Source organism: Eleutherodactylus coqui, unplaced genomic scaffold (genome assembly GCF_035609145.1).
Source record: "Eleutherodactylus coqui strain aEleCoq1 unplaced genomic scaffold, aEleCoq1.hap1 HAP1_SCAFFOLD_28, whole genome shotgun sequence".
Classification (NCBI taxonomy): domain Eukaryota; kingdom Metazoa; phylum Chordata; class Amphibia; order Anura; family Eleutherodactylidae; genus Eleutherodactylus; species Eleutherodactylus coqui.
Genome location: NW_027101783.1, coordinates 442,394 through 460,125, shown reverse-complemented (window position 1 = coordinate 460,125; position 17,732 = coordinate 442,394). Strand labels below are relative to the sequence as shown.

The following is a 17,732-nucleotide window of genomic DNA, read 5'->3' as shown; positions in this document are numbered from 1 at the left end:
CAATGATGATGTGTATGTCAGAATTCTTTGATTTAGTTTGGTTTGGTTCTCTTTACCTACTTTTAGGACTTCTTTGAAAATCCGATGGAGTTTTAGGTCAAATATAATCAGATGTATGGAAAATTCTGAAGGGTTCACAAACTTTCGAGCATCAATGTAGCTCTAGGGTGTGCAAACGTAGCAGCAGAATGTTTGGCAATGGCATACTACATCTGTAGTGCAGACTGCTGGATGCCTTTTTGGCTTTCACAGTGAATGGCTACAGTGCCATGCAATTAGTATAGCCACATCGAGCCGCAACTCATTAACAGACTAGCATACTTTAGCACTGCTGGATCTGTGTGAAGATACCAGCCATATGCAGTAAATGCCATATGGTAGTTGGAGTGCCCTGTTACAGATTTTGCAATGGAGCCCAAGAGCTTTGGCTCATGCTTCTGCCTGTGATTACTATACCTACATGATGTCTAACTCTCATTGAAGACATGGTTATGATCTCCAATGGTTGCAGCTCAAGGAGCCTCACTAACATTTCTGATTGATATGCCATAAAGTCATCATTTAAACCCCCTTAATAGTGCACTGCAGCTTGTAATACAGTGTGCACAATGTAGCTCTCTTGCAGGTTGTATAGTTCCACTATAAGGCCACCTGCACACGGGCGTATTTGCATTGCGGAATCCATGGTGGGTGTCCACCTCCGGACTCCGCAGCAAAGACAGCCCATAATATTTAATGGCAAAGCGCCATTTCATCTCTACGAGCGGAAATTGATTGTGATTTTCTGCTTGTGGAGAATAAATTGCAGCATGCTGCGATTTTGTGTGGGTTACATTGAAGTCAATGGCAGCCGGCCATCCCGCGGCACTTCCGCTACTGCGCAAGCATGGCAGAGTGCCCGACAGCACATTCACAGCGCTGTGTAGAGCCGCCGGAAGGTAAGCCGGGGTCACCGACCGGGCATTGGGACGAACCCCACTGCGTTATATCGGCAAGCGGGGTCCAACCTGCCTGTGTGTAGGAGGCCTAACTCCCATATATTGCACCACGTTTCTCCCTAGAAACATTGAAGACAGTTACCGTATATACCGGCGTATAAGATGACTTTTGAACCTCCAAAAATCTGCTCTGAAGTCGGGGGTCGTCTTATACACCGGTAATAAAAAAAAAAGTGTCAAAAAAAAAAAAGCAGTACTCACCTCCCCCGGCATTCTGCGGCGCTGCTGCAGGCTGTCGCTCCCTCCTGGTCCCCGGCAGAGCATTGCTTTCTGAATGCGGGGCTTGAAATCCCCGCCTCCAGAAAGCTAATACTGTGATTGACTAACACACGCCGTCAGCCAATCACAGCCATTCAATGACATCATTGAATGGCTGTGATTGGCTGAAGGCACACGTGTGTTAGCCAATCACAGCCTTTCAATGATGTCATTGAATGGCTGTGATTGGCTGAAGGCATGTGTGTTTTAGCCAATCACAGCCATTCAATGACGTCATTGAATGGCTGTGATTGGCTGACGGCGTGTGTTAGTCAATCACAGTATTAGCTTTCTGGAGGCGGGGATTTCAAGCCCCGCATTCAGAAAGCAATGCTCTGCCGGGGACCAGGAGGGAGCGACAGCCTGCAGCAGCGCCGCAGAATGCCGGGGGAGGTGAGTAATGATTTTTTTTTTTGCTCCGCTGTATTCCCGGCGTATAAGGTGACAGTTGGGGGGTCGTCTTATACGCCCGTCGCCTTATACGCCGGAATATACGGTATACAACATCTGGTAGAACATACCTACAATTTTTCCTATGTGGACTGCACATAAAAACATCTATATACAGGGCTCTAAGCATTGAGATGCATGGTGGACATGATTGGGAACCATTTTAATAGGATCCCAGGCAGGGGCGTAACTATAGGGGGTGCAGGGGATGCGGTTGCACCCCGGCCCAGGAGCCTTAGGGGGCCCATAAGGCCTCTCTTTTCCATATAGGGAGCCCAGTACTATGAATAAAGCATTATAGTTTGGGGCCCTGTTACAGGTTTTGCATTGGGGCCCAGAAGCTTCAAGCTTTGCCTCTGTGCAGCATGGTTTAGGTATGGCTATGGGTACAGATACAGATAGAGGGGGGGGGGGGCCCAGCTTACCTTTTGCATTAGGGCCCCTGAGCCTTTATTTACGCCCCTGATCCCAGGTACATTCATGTGCTATAATAATGACACCAGGTTGTGTTTCTTTGTAGCTCCCTATTTGTATGCCAAACATGACCAACATTTGCAGTTGATGCTTGCTAGAAATATCTTGTAAATGACAAGTGAAGTACAAGAAAGTGATCGAATTTTAGCAGAATATGACATCATCAAGAAGCTTCTCAGTAAACACCTCCATCTAATCAGAGCTCTGTACATCTGAATGCTCATGGTCTGCCTGCAGATTAAACACTGTGTATTTTCCATCAAGCACAAATGCATTATTCAGAAGAGGATTCAATTTCATTAATGTGACAGAGCGTTCCTCTGAGACGAGCCCTCTGTGGAACCATTAGCCTTTTGTGTATAGACGCTGTATAACAGATTTCGGCTCAGTCTTTATGTGTCATAATATTCTTATCCCGGCTCTTTTCTCATCAGTTTTTCTTTCTCTTCCACAATATTCTGAGAGTTCTTTATTATTCCTTATAATATTCCTTATTGTATCCTACCGTAGTAGTTCTTGTTAAATGGGTTGTCTGGTTGTGTACTATTTATTCTCTATCCTCAGGATAGATCATCAATAGTAGATAAGTTGGGGTCTGTCACCCTGGATCCATGCCAAGCAGCTGTTTACGGGGTTGGTGCAATTATGCCCTGAGCTTATTTTGGGAGCACGTAGACACCTCTGTTCTTACTGCAGTGGCCAGGCTTGGTATTGCAGGCCAGGTTCTCCTAAAAACTTGGCCTGCAATACCAAGCCTGGCCACTGCAGTAAGAACAGAGCTGTCTGCTTCCTGCAGAAATCAGCTCAGTGCATGAGCATGCTGGCCTCAGCACACAGCTGTTCAGCAGGGGTGCTGCACGACTGACCTCTGCCGATTTTCTATTGATAATCCGTCTTAAGGATTGTTCATAAATATTTTACAACCTGACAACCACATTAAATATAATAATATTAGGTGATAAGGGTTATAGGGAATGTCTCTCCTCAGATAACTCGCCCAGATGATGTAACACCTGGGCAACTTTTTGTTCTGAGACCCCTTTTATGAGGTTCATATGCTGCTTTGCAGAAGACTTACTTGCTCTGTGAGGTGTCCAGGAGACTCCCCTTATTTTTGGAGACTCCTAGACAGTCTGGCTGATTAAGTGAGTATGTTAAAGATATATCTTTGTCACAAACCACCCAATTTTCAAAGGCTGTAAAGTAGGCCAATCCCTATGATGTGCGTAGCTATTGTTTTTTTTCATTAAGCCACACCTCTAATGTCACCACTCTGGGCATGCTCAAAGTAATTATGCCCCTGTGTGCTATAGTGTCACTGGGTTCCCCCTCAGAAAGTTAATACCCCTCTGTGCCCCCTCAAGGTAACAATGCCCCTGTGTGCCCTCCCAAAGTAATAGAGCTGCTGTGTTCCCTCTGTAGTCCACCGATTTTCCCTGCCCCTCAACACTCCAGCCCACAAGGACAAACTTTCTTATGCTGCTGCAGGATACAGCATGACTCTGTGCAGAACATAGCTCAACTACTCCCTTTGTCACCTGCTCTCAGTACACATGTAACAGCCTGGTAGTACGTGAAGGTTATGTGATGGCATGACGATGACATAATTTGTACACTGCATGCCGCCCAGGATGGTGGAACAGCACCTGAAAATTGGAATTGCCCCTCTGGAATTGGGACGGTTGAATGGCATGTTGTCATGACATTTTTTATTCAGCTATTTTTCAATTATGCCTGTTTTTTCTCCTTTTTGGCAGTGAACATGGCATTAATCCATCTAGGAAGTTGATCCCAGCCTGTTTCTAAAGATACAGTGCATAATTGAACCGGTTGCTACCTGACAACTGCATAATAAACTGTGTAAGTTGTCAGGCAGCATGCCCATAGCAACCAGTTCAATTCAGTTTTTCAGCTCCAGGTCAAATTGGCCCTACGTTGAGCACCAATTCTTGGCAGTACTCACCTATCTTTATCTCCTATTACATAATTAGGCTGGTTTCACATTTACCATGCTTTAGCCGCATATCTGTAATCTGGTTGTAACATGTCAACCTCCCATCCTGAACCCTTTGAATCTAAATTAAGTGGAAGTTGGGAAACCAGTTGCTGTGGCTGTTATATAGACTCTAAAATGCACGATGTAATGGCTGTTAGAATGAAAATCTTGTTCTTAGCTATAGGATTTTGTATGCTGAATGGGGCAATAAACAGCAAACCATCCCCAATCTTCAGATTTTAATTAACAGGCTTTTGTAATATGTGGTAATGGGATGTGAACGCCTTGTGAAGTTTAATATAGTCCTGATAACTGAGTCACGGTAACGTGTGGAGTCTTACACTTACTTAGTGAATATTGGCTTAACATACGGGACTCAACTGCATGTGGTTACCCACTGTTGGATGTTCCAACTACTGATTCATAGACTCTCTGTCCGAGTGCAGCCAAGAACATCATTATAAATCTCGGTGGGAAGACCAAATTCCTGTCTGCAGACTATACCACTCTGTGATTATTTGGTCCCCAAAGAGGGAGATTGAGTGAGGTACAGGAAAACATGTTCTCATAAACCCCAAAACACATAAATTACAATGTAATATGTTATTCCTAGTCATTGCACAGAAGCAGTAGTTTCCGAAATGTCATTTATGATATAATCCCCCCAAAGAACACTCATTGTGTCCTTTTTTGCTTTTATTTTAGACTTTATTACCCCTTGTTTACTATTATTAAACGTCATAAATTTGAACGTTGCGGATTAAAATAACGGTGAAAGAGTTGCCTCACTTTAATGTTATTTGATTATTTATTACTTAAAAGAAACCTGTCACCTCTTTTCTACCAATTAAACCATCTCTGGCGTGCTGTCAGACACTAAACCTCCTTCTGTAATGTGTATCTATAAGAGGATACATTCTCTGACTTGTTATATCAATGTTTTAACCCTTTGCAACCCAAGTTTGGATTCAGGGTTTCCTAAGAGGCTTTCTCTTTCTTCTATTTTTCAATGGTGCCATCTGCTGGCTAGAACCAGTACTGCAGTATGTGACATGCCGCAGAGGCCCTTGACAACAGAGCGGCCAGTAATATACAGTAAGAATACCCTGCCGGATGTCTTTCGGCATCAGAACTGTACAGGATTTAATCAGAATGTTGGAAGACGTCAGACAGTGGATTGGAAAGGGTTAATGTTTTGGATGCGTCTATGTGTAATGAAGCCTGTCTGTTTAAGAGGTGGGAGACATAAGTTGTAGCTGGCTCTGAGCGGGAAATCACCGACCGGAAACAGAAAGGTGGGCAGAGCAAGCCAAGTGTTGTGGAAGAGAGTTGTGTGTGGAGTATCTCCAATCCAGTGTGGATACAGAGATATAGTTGCCCTATGGGTGGAGTTTGCGGAAGCGGTACAGCTTTGTTGCCAACGTTGATTAGGAGCCAACGATCACGCTTGTGCCCTCTTGGCACACTGAAGATAGTTCAAAGGGTAGAAAAGAGGTTCCCTTTAATCAAAAAGTTCCATACAGCAGGTGACATGAAGTATGTGTCTCTTACATGTACATAAAATCAGATGAACCCGTTTTTTTAAATAGAGAATTAGAACAAGTCTTTCAGTTCTTCATTTGTTAACTGTTAAAAGCCCATAGAAAAGCATTGAAGCGGAAAGTCTTCAGTTTCAATTCATTTTTATAATTTCCGTCTCTTACACTGGATCAAAAGTGCAGACTGCTGAGCTTTTATTTCCAGCTTTGGAAACAGAATACAGATGGATCCTTTGTTTAATGCATTGTACTTGATGGGAGGCGGATGAAACCTGAAGACAATCTGCTTTTCAGTGGTTACGGCTCTTCAGTGAATGTGGCTCAGTGGTTAGCACAGTTGCTTACAATAGTCTGGTGTTAGGTCCAAATCTCATCAAGGGCAACATCAACTTTGAAAAACTCCATCCAGCTATCACTCTTGGTCAGACTTAAACATGCAATTCCGGTGCTGGAAGGCAGCGAGCCGAAGTTGACTGATGGGTAGCCCAAGTGGTTGCGCCAATTCTAACTGTGTCACAGTGGTGGCTACTCTGCCTGTATTCTTGGCTCGTGCAGCAGGTGGATTGCAATGGAGTTTGTGGCAATGACAATTAGTTCATGTACTGTCTGATGTGACGCCAGTGCCTTTGTAAGAGTTAGAATAATGAAATAAAGAGACAAGTCCAAATAGGTTGCAGTTAAACCGAAGGCACGCAGTTTACTGAATTCTTGCAGACTTGGGACAATATTCACACTTTCTTTGCAACAGGCAATAACTTCCATAACAACTTGGTAGACATAAAGAGCAACATACATGTAGTCTCTTAATCCCTTACTGTAGGAGTGAGATGGACAGGTCAGGTTAAGTAGAGATGAGGTAGGGGGTTATTCGTGGAGGAATGGAGGAAAACAGTGCAGGCTCTCCTGTAGACACTCTGACTTCCGACTATGGAGGGACAGGTGAAATTCACGATTGCAGTGGCTGATTTCCTTCTCGCTGACAAGCAGACCTTCCCTGGCAAATGAGTTCTCAGGGCAAGGCTGAAGAAGACAAGACGAAGACTCCCCTCTATCCTGCTGTTTTCTCCTCCTGCTGGCTCCATGGCTAGACTTTTTCTGTGGCTGGCCCGCAGGCTTAGACTGTGTACTCTCCAGGCCTGGGCTCCCAGACTAGCCTAGACCACACTCACTTACCCCCTTTCTAGACTGGGCTAGACTCCAACTTTCTCTCTCTCAGACTGATTGACTGACTCTGACCGTGACTCCACCCAAGCTCTGACCTTTTATACTCTCCCCACTAACCAATCCTGGGCTAAGAGGGAAACTTCCACCCAATCCCAGTCCTAGCTAGGGGTGACTGACAGGTAACAGAGTGGGTTAGGGTGCATTCTGCAACACCAAACATTAACACTTAGGGACCCAAACAAGGCCAATACACATAACAAAACACTAATACACAGGCACACACATATTCACATAGACATTCTACATGAGGCAGCTATGACAGTGCTGTGGGACCCGAACTCTGGGGTACTACATGGTAACAACTGAGCCACCATACTTGTTCTTTTCTTGGCAGAGATATGTAAGAACAAGAAGAATTAAGACAAAGAAAACATAAAAAGCCAATGCAGAAATTACCCTTGGTCAGATTTGAACCAACAACTTCCAGCACCTGAGCCATCATACCTTTTACACTAAGATTTTAGGTTCACATCTGACTATGGGCAACATCTGTATGTTCTTGCTGTGTTTCTTCTTCTCTTTCTTCTTGAGCATGATGGCTCAGTCTACAGTACTGCTGCCTTGCAATGGTGGATTTGCAGGTTCGAGTGTGTTTAAGGTCCAATGCCCATGGCCATATTTGCACTGTGGGATCCGGAGCAAGAGTTCCGGATCCCGCAGCCCCAAACCGCCCCATAGGACATGCTATGGAAAACACTTTTCCATGCCCACCAGCAGAAATCAACTGCAATTTTCTGCTTGTGGGGGCCAATCACAGCATGTCCTATTCTAGTGCGAGCCTTGCAGGGATAGCTTTTATTGCAGTCAATGAAAGCCGTCTGTCCCGTGGCGAGTCGCAGCAGATCTGCGTTATCACTGGCGCCACTGTCTGCACTGCGTATGTGCGGCGGCGCGCCAGATGGCACATCCGCAGAGCAGAAAGAAGACTTCAAGACAGGTACGCTAGGGTCAATGCTGGCGCACAGGGTCTGATTCCGCTGTGAGATTTCCGAGTTGGAATCCAATTCAGCCTAAGGGTCATTGTCTGAATTATCTTCTTATGTTCTCTTCGTGTTTTATTTTTCTTGCTCTTCTATTTCTCTGCCAATGAAAGCACATGCATGGAGGCTTGGTTGTTAGCACTTGCAGCGTGGGACTTGTAGTTTCAAGTTTGACGAATGGGAATCACTTTATGAAGGTTTTTAAAGTTGATGCCCTTTAATGACATTTGAGCTTAAGACCCCAGCATTACAAGGCAAAAGTGCTCACCACTGAGCTACATTGAAGATGTTAGGCTGAAGTAGATGGACATATCTTTTTTTTCAGCCTAATGGCTTTTACCCACTAGCGTATTTTTTAACACTGCAATATCGCTGCATTTTTTTAATGGGACTTTCTAATGTTAAAATTGCATCACACAAAAATCGCAAAAGCACAAACTTGCAATTTTTGTGCGATGTGATTTTAACATTAGAAAGTCCCGTTGAAAAAAAACGCTGCGCTATTGCTTGTGTACATAAGCAATATTTTCTTGAAACCGAAAGAACACTGATTTAACAGAAGCGGTCCCTCATTAGGACCCTCATATATTCACTGGAGCAGAGAGCAGCTAGAGAGGGGATCTTTGGGCCTGGAGGACCTTTCACGTTCATGCACTACAGGAACAGCCCATTGGTTTTAATGGGAACTGGGTAATGCTTCATTTCCCTGTGGTGGAGCTGTAGGTTAATTGACAACTTAATACTAGGTTATGCTTAAAGATTAGTTTGGATTCACACCAGCGCTCCTTATTATCATTGTTTAGTTCTTTTTGTTGTACGGCTCCTATATCAAAGCCAGATCCAGTGCAAATGTCACCAAAGGACTCCATTAACTGCAATGGGGCCCGTTGGGTTTCTATCGTGCCCTCAAACATTTTACTGGACAAAACAGACCAGTACGCTGTGCTATTCTGCATTGGAGGCTCCAACACCGATGTGACTATAACCTTACAGCTGCTTGTTGGAGGTCCCAGTGACAGAACACTGTATGATCTGCTTACAGTCATGGGACCCTTTTAACAAAATAGAATTGTCCATTGAAAACCTGTTTAAGAATTTCCTTTAGTACCAGAGATATCATGACAGCTTTTAAAAAAATATGGAGTAATATACTTAAGATAACACTTCAAGTTGGCTTTCTCCAGGCATTGGTCATAAAAGACAGCTAAGAGCCAGAACTTGTCTCAGTGGATGAATTTACTCCAGAATTTTGCTATAAATGAGACAGTATTTCAGAGGACTTTGCTCAAAACCTAATAAAACCTAATATACTGTAATACAAATGAGGTCCCTCCCAGGTCTGACATGAACTCCCCTGGTGCATTACAAACTCATATTGAATGAACCTGCTGCATCCCAGACATAGAGATTGATAATGCGGTCACATTTCTAGGAAGATCTCAGCACTAGTAATGGTGTTTGGAAGCTGCAGCTGTGTTCTCTGTTGAAGTTTCCACATTAGTTAGGCAATGTCTGCCTTCTGCAACACAAGAAACTCTCCGGAGAGAATGCAATAAAATACTGTGTATCTAGCTACAGTGTAGATGCCAAAGAGGGACACTAATGATATAATGTATCTATTTACAGAACTCCTCAGCAAACAGTGTGTAGGAGGGTCCATTCCGGGTGTGGTTCTTGACTCTTTTAACGGGGCCCCACTCAAGATTGTGCAGTTAGGGTGATTGCACTTGGGAGGAATTATTCCACAACAATTCTGCAGGTTTTTGGGCTGAATTTTTCACAAGAACACAAATTCCCGACGTTCTTGAAGAATAATTCCACCCATGTGAAGCTACCCAAAAAAGACAAACACAACAATAAACTCAAATAAACCTTAGGAGGCGCGATGCTTAAAGCGCCACTCCTATAATTATTTTTTCTTTCATGATGTAGTTATAACCCCCAGCAGGCTCAGACTGGCCCACCTGGGAGCCAGTGAATTCCCCGGAGGGCCCCGGCAGGCGCCTAAACATTTCATACCAACAGTCACAGCTGACAGGAGCCAGTGGCTCCTACTCCCCACATGGCGAAAACAGCTACCGGCTGATAGATTGTGAGGCCATATGGGTGTCACTCCCAACCCCCTCCCCAGTTGCCGACAGCTCCTAATGGAAAGAAAAGTGGCAGGATGTCAGATTCACTCAGTCAGTCCTAACATCTTATAACTTGCTGTGAGTTGCCTGGCTCCATATGCAGCAGTGGGTCCCGCCTGATGTAATGATGATGCGCCATCTTCTCAACTCCAGTTGGTTGTCTGAATGCTGCTGGTGGGCCATTCTCTTCATCTGCAGCCTATTGTTGCAAGCTTCTGGCTGACGTCCAGTATCCAGATGTAACGAAGGCTGGCTAGGACTCAGGAGGAGAAAGTCCAGGCATGGAGAATGAATCTGCACTGTGGAGACTGTGGTGGCGAGATCTCCAACAGCAGTCCATCTGAGCAAGTTTGAGCAAGAGCAAAGGGCCCCCACCAGGCAGCAGACTGCAATAAGTCCCTCCACAGTCCCAAATAATAGGTACATGACAATGTCACATAACATCTCCTAACAGTACATACAATTCACGCCTACTGTGTTAGGGCTCAGTTCAGGGTTTCCATTTATATGTGGGTCAAAAAAGAGTTGAGCCTACAGTTGCACCCAGCCCTGGAGACTTAGGGGGTCCATAACGTCTCTCTTCCCCATAGAGTGATATCAGTACTATGAATGAAGCATTAGACCATTTTCACACTGGGTGGATTTTCTGCGTGGTTTTCTTGTGGACCCCCTGCAAGGAAAATCTACAGCAAAGTGAACAAAATTTTAAAAATCTCGTTCACACGCTGCAGAAAAATGTATTACTGAAATGGATATGCAGTGCAGAATGTAAATCCTCAGCATGTCGATTAGTGCGAATTCCACCTCTTCAAATGCGGGAGTAAATTCTGCAAAAAAAAAGATCATTGGCATAAACAGTGCAAATTCATACCAATGGTACGGATTTTGCATGGTGGATCGACTGCAAACATTCCACAGCAAATTCTGCCCTGAGTGGACATAGCCTTATAGTTGGGGGCTCTGTTACAGATTTTGCCCTGGGCCCAGCAGTTTCAAGTTACAACTTTTCCTGAAAAAGTGTTTTATAACTTGGGAGATATGCGAATCCTCTGTGGCCCCAGATCAGGGGTAGAATTGCATTTTAGTAGTACACAAAAAGCATTTTTGATTCAGAAACTCCTTACAGTTAAGAGTTGGATGCAATTGTATTTAGCTTGGAGAATCCTCTATGCAATAAGTACAACGAGCAACAGAAATGTCTCTTCTATTCTAATTTTGGCTGGCTGCTGGTGATTATATCATTTCCTAAAACATACTGTTTAGACTGTTCTCCTCTCCTCCAGTACATTTCCAATGGTCCACCAAACAGATGGCTGAGCTACAAACGACTGCATGTCTATACAGTTGCAGATGTCAGCAATAAAAAAATGAAAGGATTGGTTTTACTCTCTTAAGCTATATAATAAATGTTTTAAGAAATTAAGATACTCCTATCTCCAGAAAGCATGTTCTGTATAGTCAGACTTATAATAGCTTTCGTTCATTTGATTGCTAAAACCAAAATTAAGCAACTTTCTAACTAGTCTTCATTAAACATTTCCAACCATTTTACTGCTGTAGAGTCTGTGTAACTCCTTCACATGGCTGGTTGTCCTGTTACTTCAAACATAGATCTGACAGCACACTACTCCCTGCTGTATCAGCTCTCTATCCTCTACACCTCTTTTCTCTCAGTAAGGCTGGGTTCACACAGGGCCAAAATCCCGCGGAATGTCTGCAGCGGGATCGCACAGAAATTTCTTGAGAATCCCACAGCTGAAGTCCAGAGACATTTGACATGGGTTTTGAAAGCGGGTTATTCCGCTGTGGCCATCTCGCCGATAAAAAAAAGAGAGTCCGCAGTGGAAACATCAATACAATTGGCATGCCACAGCTTTGAATTCCACGCGGTATGTCAGTCTCAGCGTGGCTTGGACGCAGCGGACTGTCCGCAGAGTGTGGACGAGATTTTTGCAAATTTTGTCCACTTTGCTGTTTAGTCTCAGGCTTAAAGGGGTTGTCCCGAGGCAGCAAGTGGGTCTGTACACTTCTGCATGGCCATAATAATGCACTTTGTAATGTACATTGTGCATTAATTATGAGCCATGCAGAAGTTATAAAAAGTTTTATACTTACCTGTTCCGTTGCTGGCGTCCTCGTCTCCATGGTGCCGACTAATTTTCGCCCTCCGATGGCCAAATTAGCCGCGCTTGCGCAGTCCGGGTCTTCTGCAGTCTTCTATGGGGCTCCGTGTAGCTCCGTGTAGCTCCGCCCCGTCACGTGCCGATTCCAGCCAATCAGGAGGCTGGAATCGGCAGTGGACCGCACAGAAGAGCTGCGGTCCACGGAGGAAGAGGCCATCTTCAGCGGTGAGTAGAGAAGTCACCGGAGCGCGGGGATTCAGGTAAGCGCTCCGGTGAGCTTTCTTTACCTCCCTGCATCGGGGTTGTCTCGCGCCGAACGGGGGGGGGGTTGAAAAAAAAAAAAACCCGTTTCGGCGCGGGACAACCCCTTTAAGATTGCAGGCAGACTTTCCGCACGGAAATTCCGTGGCATTTCCGGCCCGTGTGAACCCAGCCTCAGAGCTCCTTTACACGGCCGTGTTTGCACACAATCAAAATCTGCATGCTCGGAACACAGATAATAGAACCCATTGATTTTAATGGTTTCGTTCTCATAAGTGCCTTTTGTATGCGCATAAAAAAATCACATTGCACTTCCCTGCTATGTGATTTGACTATTGGAAGCACACATGTACAGCAATGCAAGTGGTGCTTTTTTAATCTGATTAAGTCATAGGTCTGACTTTTCCCATGTAGATATAGCCTCAGGGCTTCTTCACATGACCGTATTTGCGCACGTTTTTGCACGCAAAAAAAAAAATCACATGCGCAATACATGGAGAATAGAACCTACTGATTTCAATGGGTTCATTCTCATTTCCTGAACAAGGTCTATTTTATGCGCATTTGCGCACCAAAGAGCCCTGTAGAGGTCTATGGGAGGTGCCAAAATGTACATGTATATACACACCGGTATGCACAATAAACTGCTCAAACCCATGCACACTGGCATCTCCTTTGGTTTAATAGCCATTTAAATCAAGGTAGGGGTTATTCCCCCGCCCATGTGAAATACTGGTGCCTGTGCAAATACAGACATTATTGTGCGCAGGCACGTAGGCAAAGTACCTTTATTCACTGTGCAAAAAAGTTGAGCAGGAGCGAGCATGTTTTGCAATACACTCGCCTGAAGAAGCCCTAAGGCAGACCCCTGATGGGCTTTAGAAAGGTAAATCATTCCAGGAACAAAGCAGTTCTGATACAAGAGTACTAGTGAAGACAGCAGCATCCTGCACACACAGACCAAACATCCCAAAATATTACTAGTAAGGACATGCTCGTCACATGAGAAAAATCTGAAACTAGGAGCAGGTTGCAAACTGCATATCGGGAGTGAGGTCTTAAAATAAATGAAGGATTGAAGCACATGGGAAAAATACTTGGGTATACTAATAGATCACAGACTGAACATGAGTCAATGATGTGATGCAGCAGCTAAAAAGGCAAACACAATTCTGGGATCTATTAAGAGAAGCATAGAGTCTAGATCACGTGAGGTCATTATCCCCCTCTACTCTTCCTTAGTCAGACCTCATCTGGAATACTGTGTCCAGTTCTGGGCACCCCACTTTAAAAAAGACATAGACAAACTGGAGCAAGTTCAGAGAAGAGTTACCAAGATGGTGAGCGGTCTGCAAATCATGTCCTTTGAGGAACGGTTAAAGGATCTGGGAATGTTTAGCTTGCAAAAAAGAAGGCTGAGAGAAGACTTAATAGCTGTCTACAAATATCTGAAGGGCTGTCACAGTGCAGAGGGATCAGCCCTATTCTCATCTGTACAAGGAAAGACTAGAAGCAATGGGATGAACCTGAAAGGGAGGAGACACAGATTAGATATTAGAGAAAAACTTTCTGACAGTGAGGGTGATGAATGAGTGGAACAGGTTATCACAGGAGGTGGTGAGTTCTCCTTCAATGGAAGTGTTCAAACAAAGACTGGACAAGTATCTGTCTAGGATGATTTAGTGATCCTTCGCTGAGCAGGGGGTTGGACTAGATGACTCTGGAGGTCCCTTCCAACTCTACCAGTCTACAATATGATTCTAAGATTGCAGCCAGGAACTGGGTGCAACTTTTAGTACTATGATTAAGTTCAATATGAGTAACCAGTGTTTTCATGGAGATGGTTTAATTTGCCTTATAACCTAATAAAGCTACACATTTTCTTCTTCTACTGCTCGACTGTTACTCTTTGTATATTTGGATGTAGCAACAAGTCTATCTCAACTTGAGGAAGGACATTCGGCAATATGCCGATCCTCAAATAAGACTTTCAGCATCTTCCCTTTTTTTTTAACCAGACCCTTTTTCTTTTTTGTTCAGGTTCTCCTACCTCACTATGATGACAACGTGGCCGGAGCAGCTAAAGAACCTCCTCCACCTTATGTTTCCGCCTGATGATAGACACGGCGTCCAGCGTCAGAATGAATCTTCACGCAGCAGCTTACTACATGGCCGAGGCACTGGGGCAATAGTACATTTCATTCACAGGATATACCCTACTGAACAGCAGCACTACCAAATATATTGTCAGTTAGCATAATATAAGGTAGCTGTACTAGGCGCCACTCATAAGCAAGACAACCAGGTCTTAAGAACTGGGTCAACTTGTAAGAGAGGAGCCCAGTACATCTCACCCAGTATTTTACCTTGGCTTTGTACTGTGAAACCTCTTGAGACGTGTGTATTTGTGCAATCTGTATACTGTAGCCTCTGTATCCTTACCTACCGGTTATGCCCAAATCAGCACTTACTGGTCTCATTTGCTTTTTAATAGAGGAATGACATATGGAATCAATGTTGATATTGTATATAGGATCCAACACACTGTTCTACATCCACTGTATTTTTGTCTATTCACATGTTCTAGTTAGCAACATCTAGATAGCATAGAGCTAGAACATGACATAGTTTAATACAAGAGAATAGTAATCATAATCAGGGTGCATGATGTAACGTAGAGCTTTCTATTGTACAAAAATGACGAGTTCTATCTTGTGAGATAAAATAGGAACATTATCTACATATGACTGCCATATTTAAAGGCGGTTTCCAGTTTTTTGGCAAATAAAGCTAATTTGTTGTATAACGGAAAGGTCTGCATCGTGCTAATGTACTTTATTATACAATGAATTCGCCTTACTTACGGAAAACCCAGAAAACCACTTTAAGCTATTAGTGAAACCTGCATGTTCAATTTAAAGGAAAATCAGATTTTGCATGGCCGTTCATATGCTGTTTACATTATAGTGAGAAAGTGTTGATAAAATTGTTTCTAAAATTGTTTTTTACAGCGTATAGACATAAAAGATGATTCACAGAAATACATGTCTATAGGACGAATCATCCATGTAATTAGGTTTGACAGGGAAAACCACTAATTAAGATAATAGATAGATAGATAGATAGATAGATAGATAGATAGATAGATAGATAGATAGATAGATAGATAGATAGATAGATAGATAGGCAGCTAGAGCCCAAATACATCAACATTCATAAAGGCGTATCCTGGCCATAAGGGCTCTTTCACACGAGCGTATGCGTTTTTGCGTACTCTTGGCCGCGCCATAAAATTGCATGAACAGCCGTTTTTCCACAATAACGGACAGCATTTTCTCGCCCCTTCCCATGACAGGGGGCAACATTTTTGGCGAAAAAAATACGTCGCACCCGGAAAACCATCACTCTGCAAAAACCCTGTGCACCCTTCCAGTGCCTATATATAGGCACCGGTAAATCTTTTTGCAGCGTTGGATGCTGCTAAAATGCCTCCCCTCCCTTTTTTTTCCAGCTCCTATAGGAGTCTATGGGAACCGCCGCCATATATCGGGCAAAAGATAGTAACAGAACTATCTTTTTAGACCCCGTATATACGCCGGCCGTATTTCGGTCCCGTATGTTCCATTTTTGACGGTCCGACATATTTACGCGCCGTATATTTGCCCGTGTAAACGAATGCATTGGAAACCAATGCCTCAGGTGGTCGCGTAGATCAGTCGGACGTAAAAACGTTGCCGTTTATGCGCTCGTGGGAATGAAGCCTAAAGTGGAGGCTACGCACAGGTATAGAATCAGCCAACTTGCAGCTTTCTTGGGGAATGTCTGTCTTTGGTATAAAGGAGTTGTCCATCCAAAGTGACAATGAGTTGGTTGCAGGGGTCCTGGAGTACTAGAGAGGAAATGCAATATTACCAGTCATGTCTTTAGAGTCCCCCAGAGCAAGAACCTTTCCATGACATCCATACGACCTAATAGTGTTAAGTATACAATCCCTTTGAAGGGGTTGTCCAAATGACTTTTAAATATAGTCTCAAATATGTTAAAATAACAGAAGCAGGGGTACTTACCTTTCCTCTGCCGCAGAGATGCAGTGCTGCAGCCCCACGGTCTATCCGGTCATTGTTGTGAAGCGAATACCCCCTGACCACTGTAGGCAAATAGAGGCCGTAGTGGTCAGGTGCCATTCTCCTGGCATCACTGCTCAAATGCTGTAAGTCATGATGCCAATAGAGCGGTATCTGACCACTGTGGCCTCTGATAGACTGTAGCAGTCAGGTAGGATCCATTCCGTGACAAAAACCGAAAGGACTGCGGGGAAGCAGCACTGGATCTCCAGGACAGAGGACAGGTAAGTACCCCTGCTTTTGTTATTTTAACAGATTTGAAGCTATACTTAAAAAAAATTATTCAACAACCAGGTAAGCCCTTTAAAGGGTTTGTCTGATTCGTTATTTCATGTTAAACCCCTATTCGCCATGCAATAACCTAACTAACTGGCATATACTCACCTATTCCCACTCCTTGTTGTGTCCTGCAACACTGCTCGGTCCTCCACTCTTGTTCTATGTTTACAGGCTGTAGTCCCGCCTATTTATGGGATGTCACAGGCTGCTGCAGCCAATGACCAATCGTTGAGCTCTGTCATTGGCTGCAGCAGCCTGTGACATCCTGGGGGCAGCCTACAAACATCAGAGGGAAGGGGCAGGATACAGCAGGGGGCTGAGAAAGGTGAGTTATGTTAATGCAAGGAGAATAGGGTTTTAACATCTCAGACAACCCCTTTAGGTTCTTATCTGGTTTTTAGTTACTTCTGTTCCTTGAAAACCCATTACAGCTCTCACAGACATTGTGACCCATCTGTGCCAGGTTCCTTCGACGGCAGTTTTTGCCAATTAGTAATTGTTGATTGACACTTCTAGAGGATCTCTCATGCAACTATACTGGTTCACATGGGGTTGTTAGTTTATAACTTTAAACAGGGTCTTTTACTGAACCTTTGGGTCTCTGTTGAATTAGGAGCCCATTATTGATTCAGAGTCTAGGCCCATTGGAACATATTCTAGTACTCAGGAGGGCCTGTCTGACCCTGTATAATATTTCTTAACCACTTACTTACTAATATACAGCACTACCACTGTCACTGTATTTGTTTTGTTCATTTTCAAATATTTTACTTATTGTACTATATTTATTTATTTATACATTATTTAAGTAAAGGAGAGTAAAAAAAATACTGTAATTCACATCCTGCTGGTCTAGAAGTCTTGACCACAAAGCTGTGTGCAAGAATAGTCCCTA

At 43.8% G+C, this 17,732-nt stretch overlaps 1 protein-coding gene across 1 annotated transcript in view; it reads left to right on the top strand.

The window, feature by feature from the left end:
* The window catches only part of LOC136591280 (lysosomal-associated transmembrane protein 4B-like), an 85,834-nt gene extending 68,805 nt beyond the window's left edge, over window positions 1-17,029 (top strand). Inside the window, exon 7 of the mRNA XM_066588496.1 lies at window positions 14,475-17,029. Within this exon, the coding sequence (XP_066444593.1) occupies window positions 14,475-14,549 (75 nt within the window). The 3' untranslated portion in view covers window positions 14,550-17,029. The remainder of the gene's footprint in view (window positions 1-14,474) is intronic.
* Window positions 17,030-17,732: the final 703 nt, after the last annotated feature.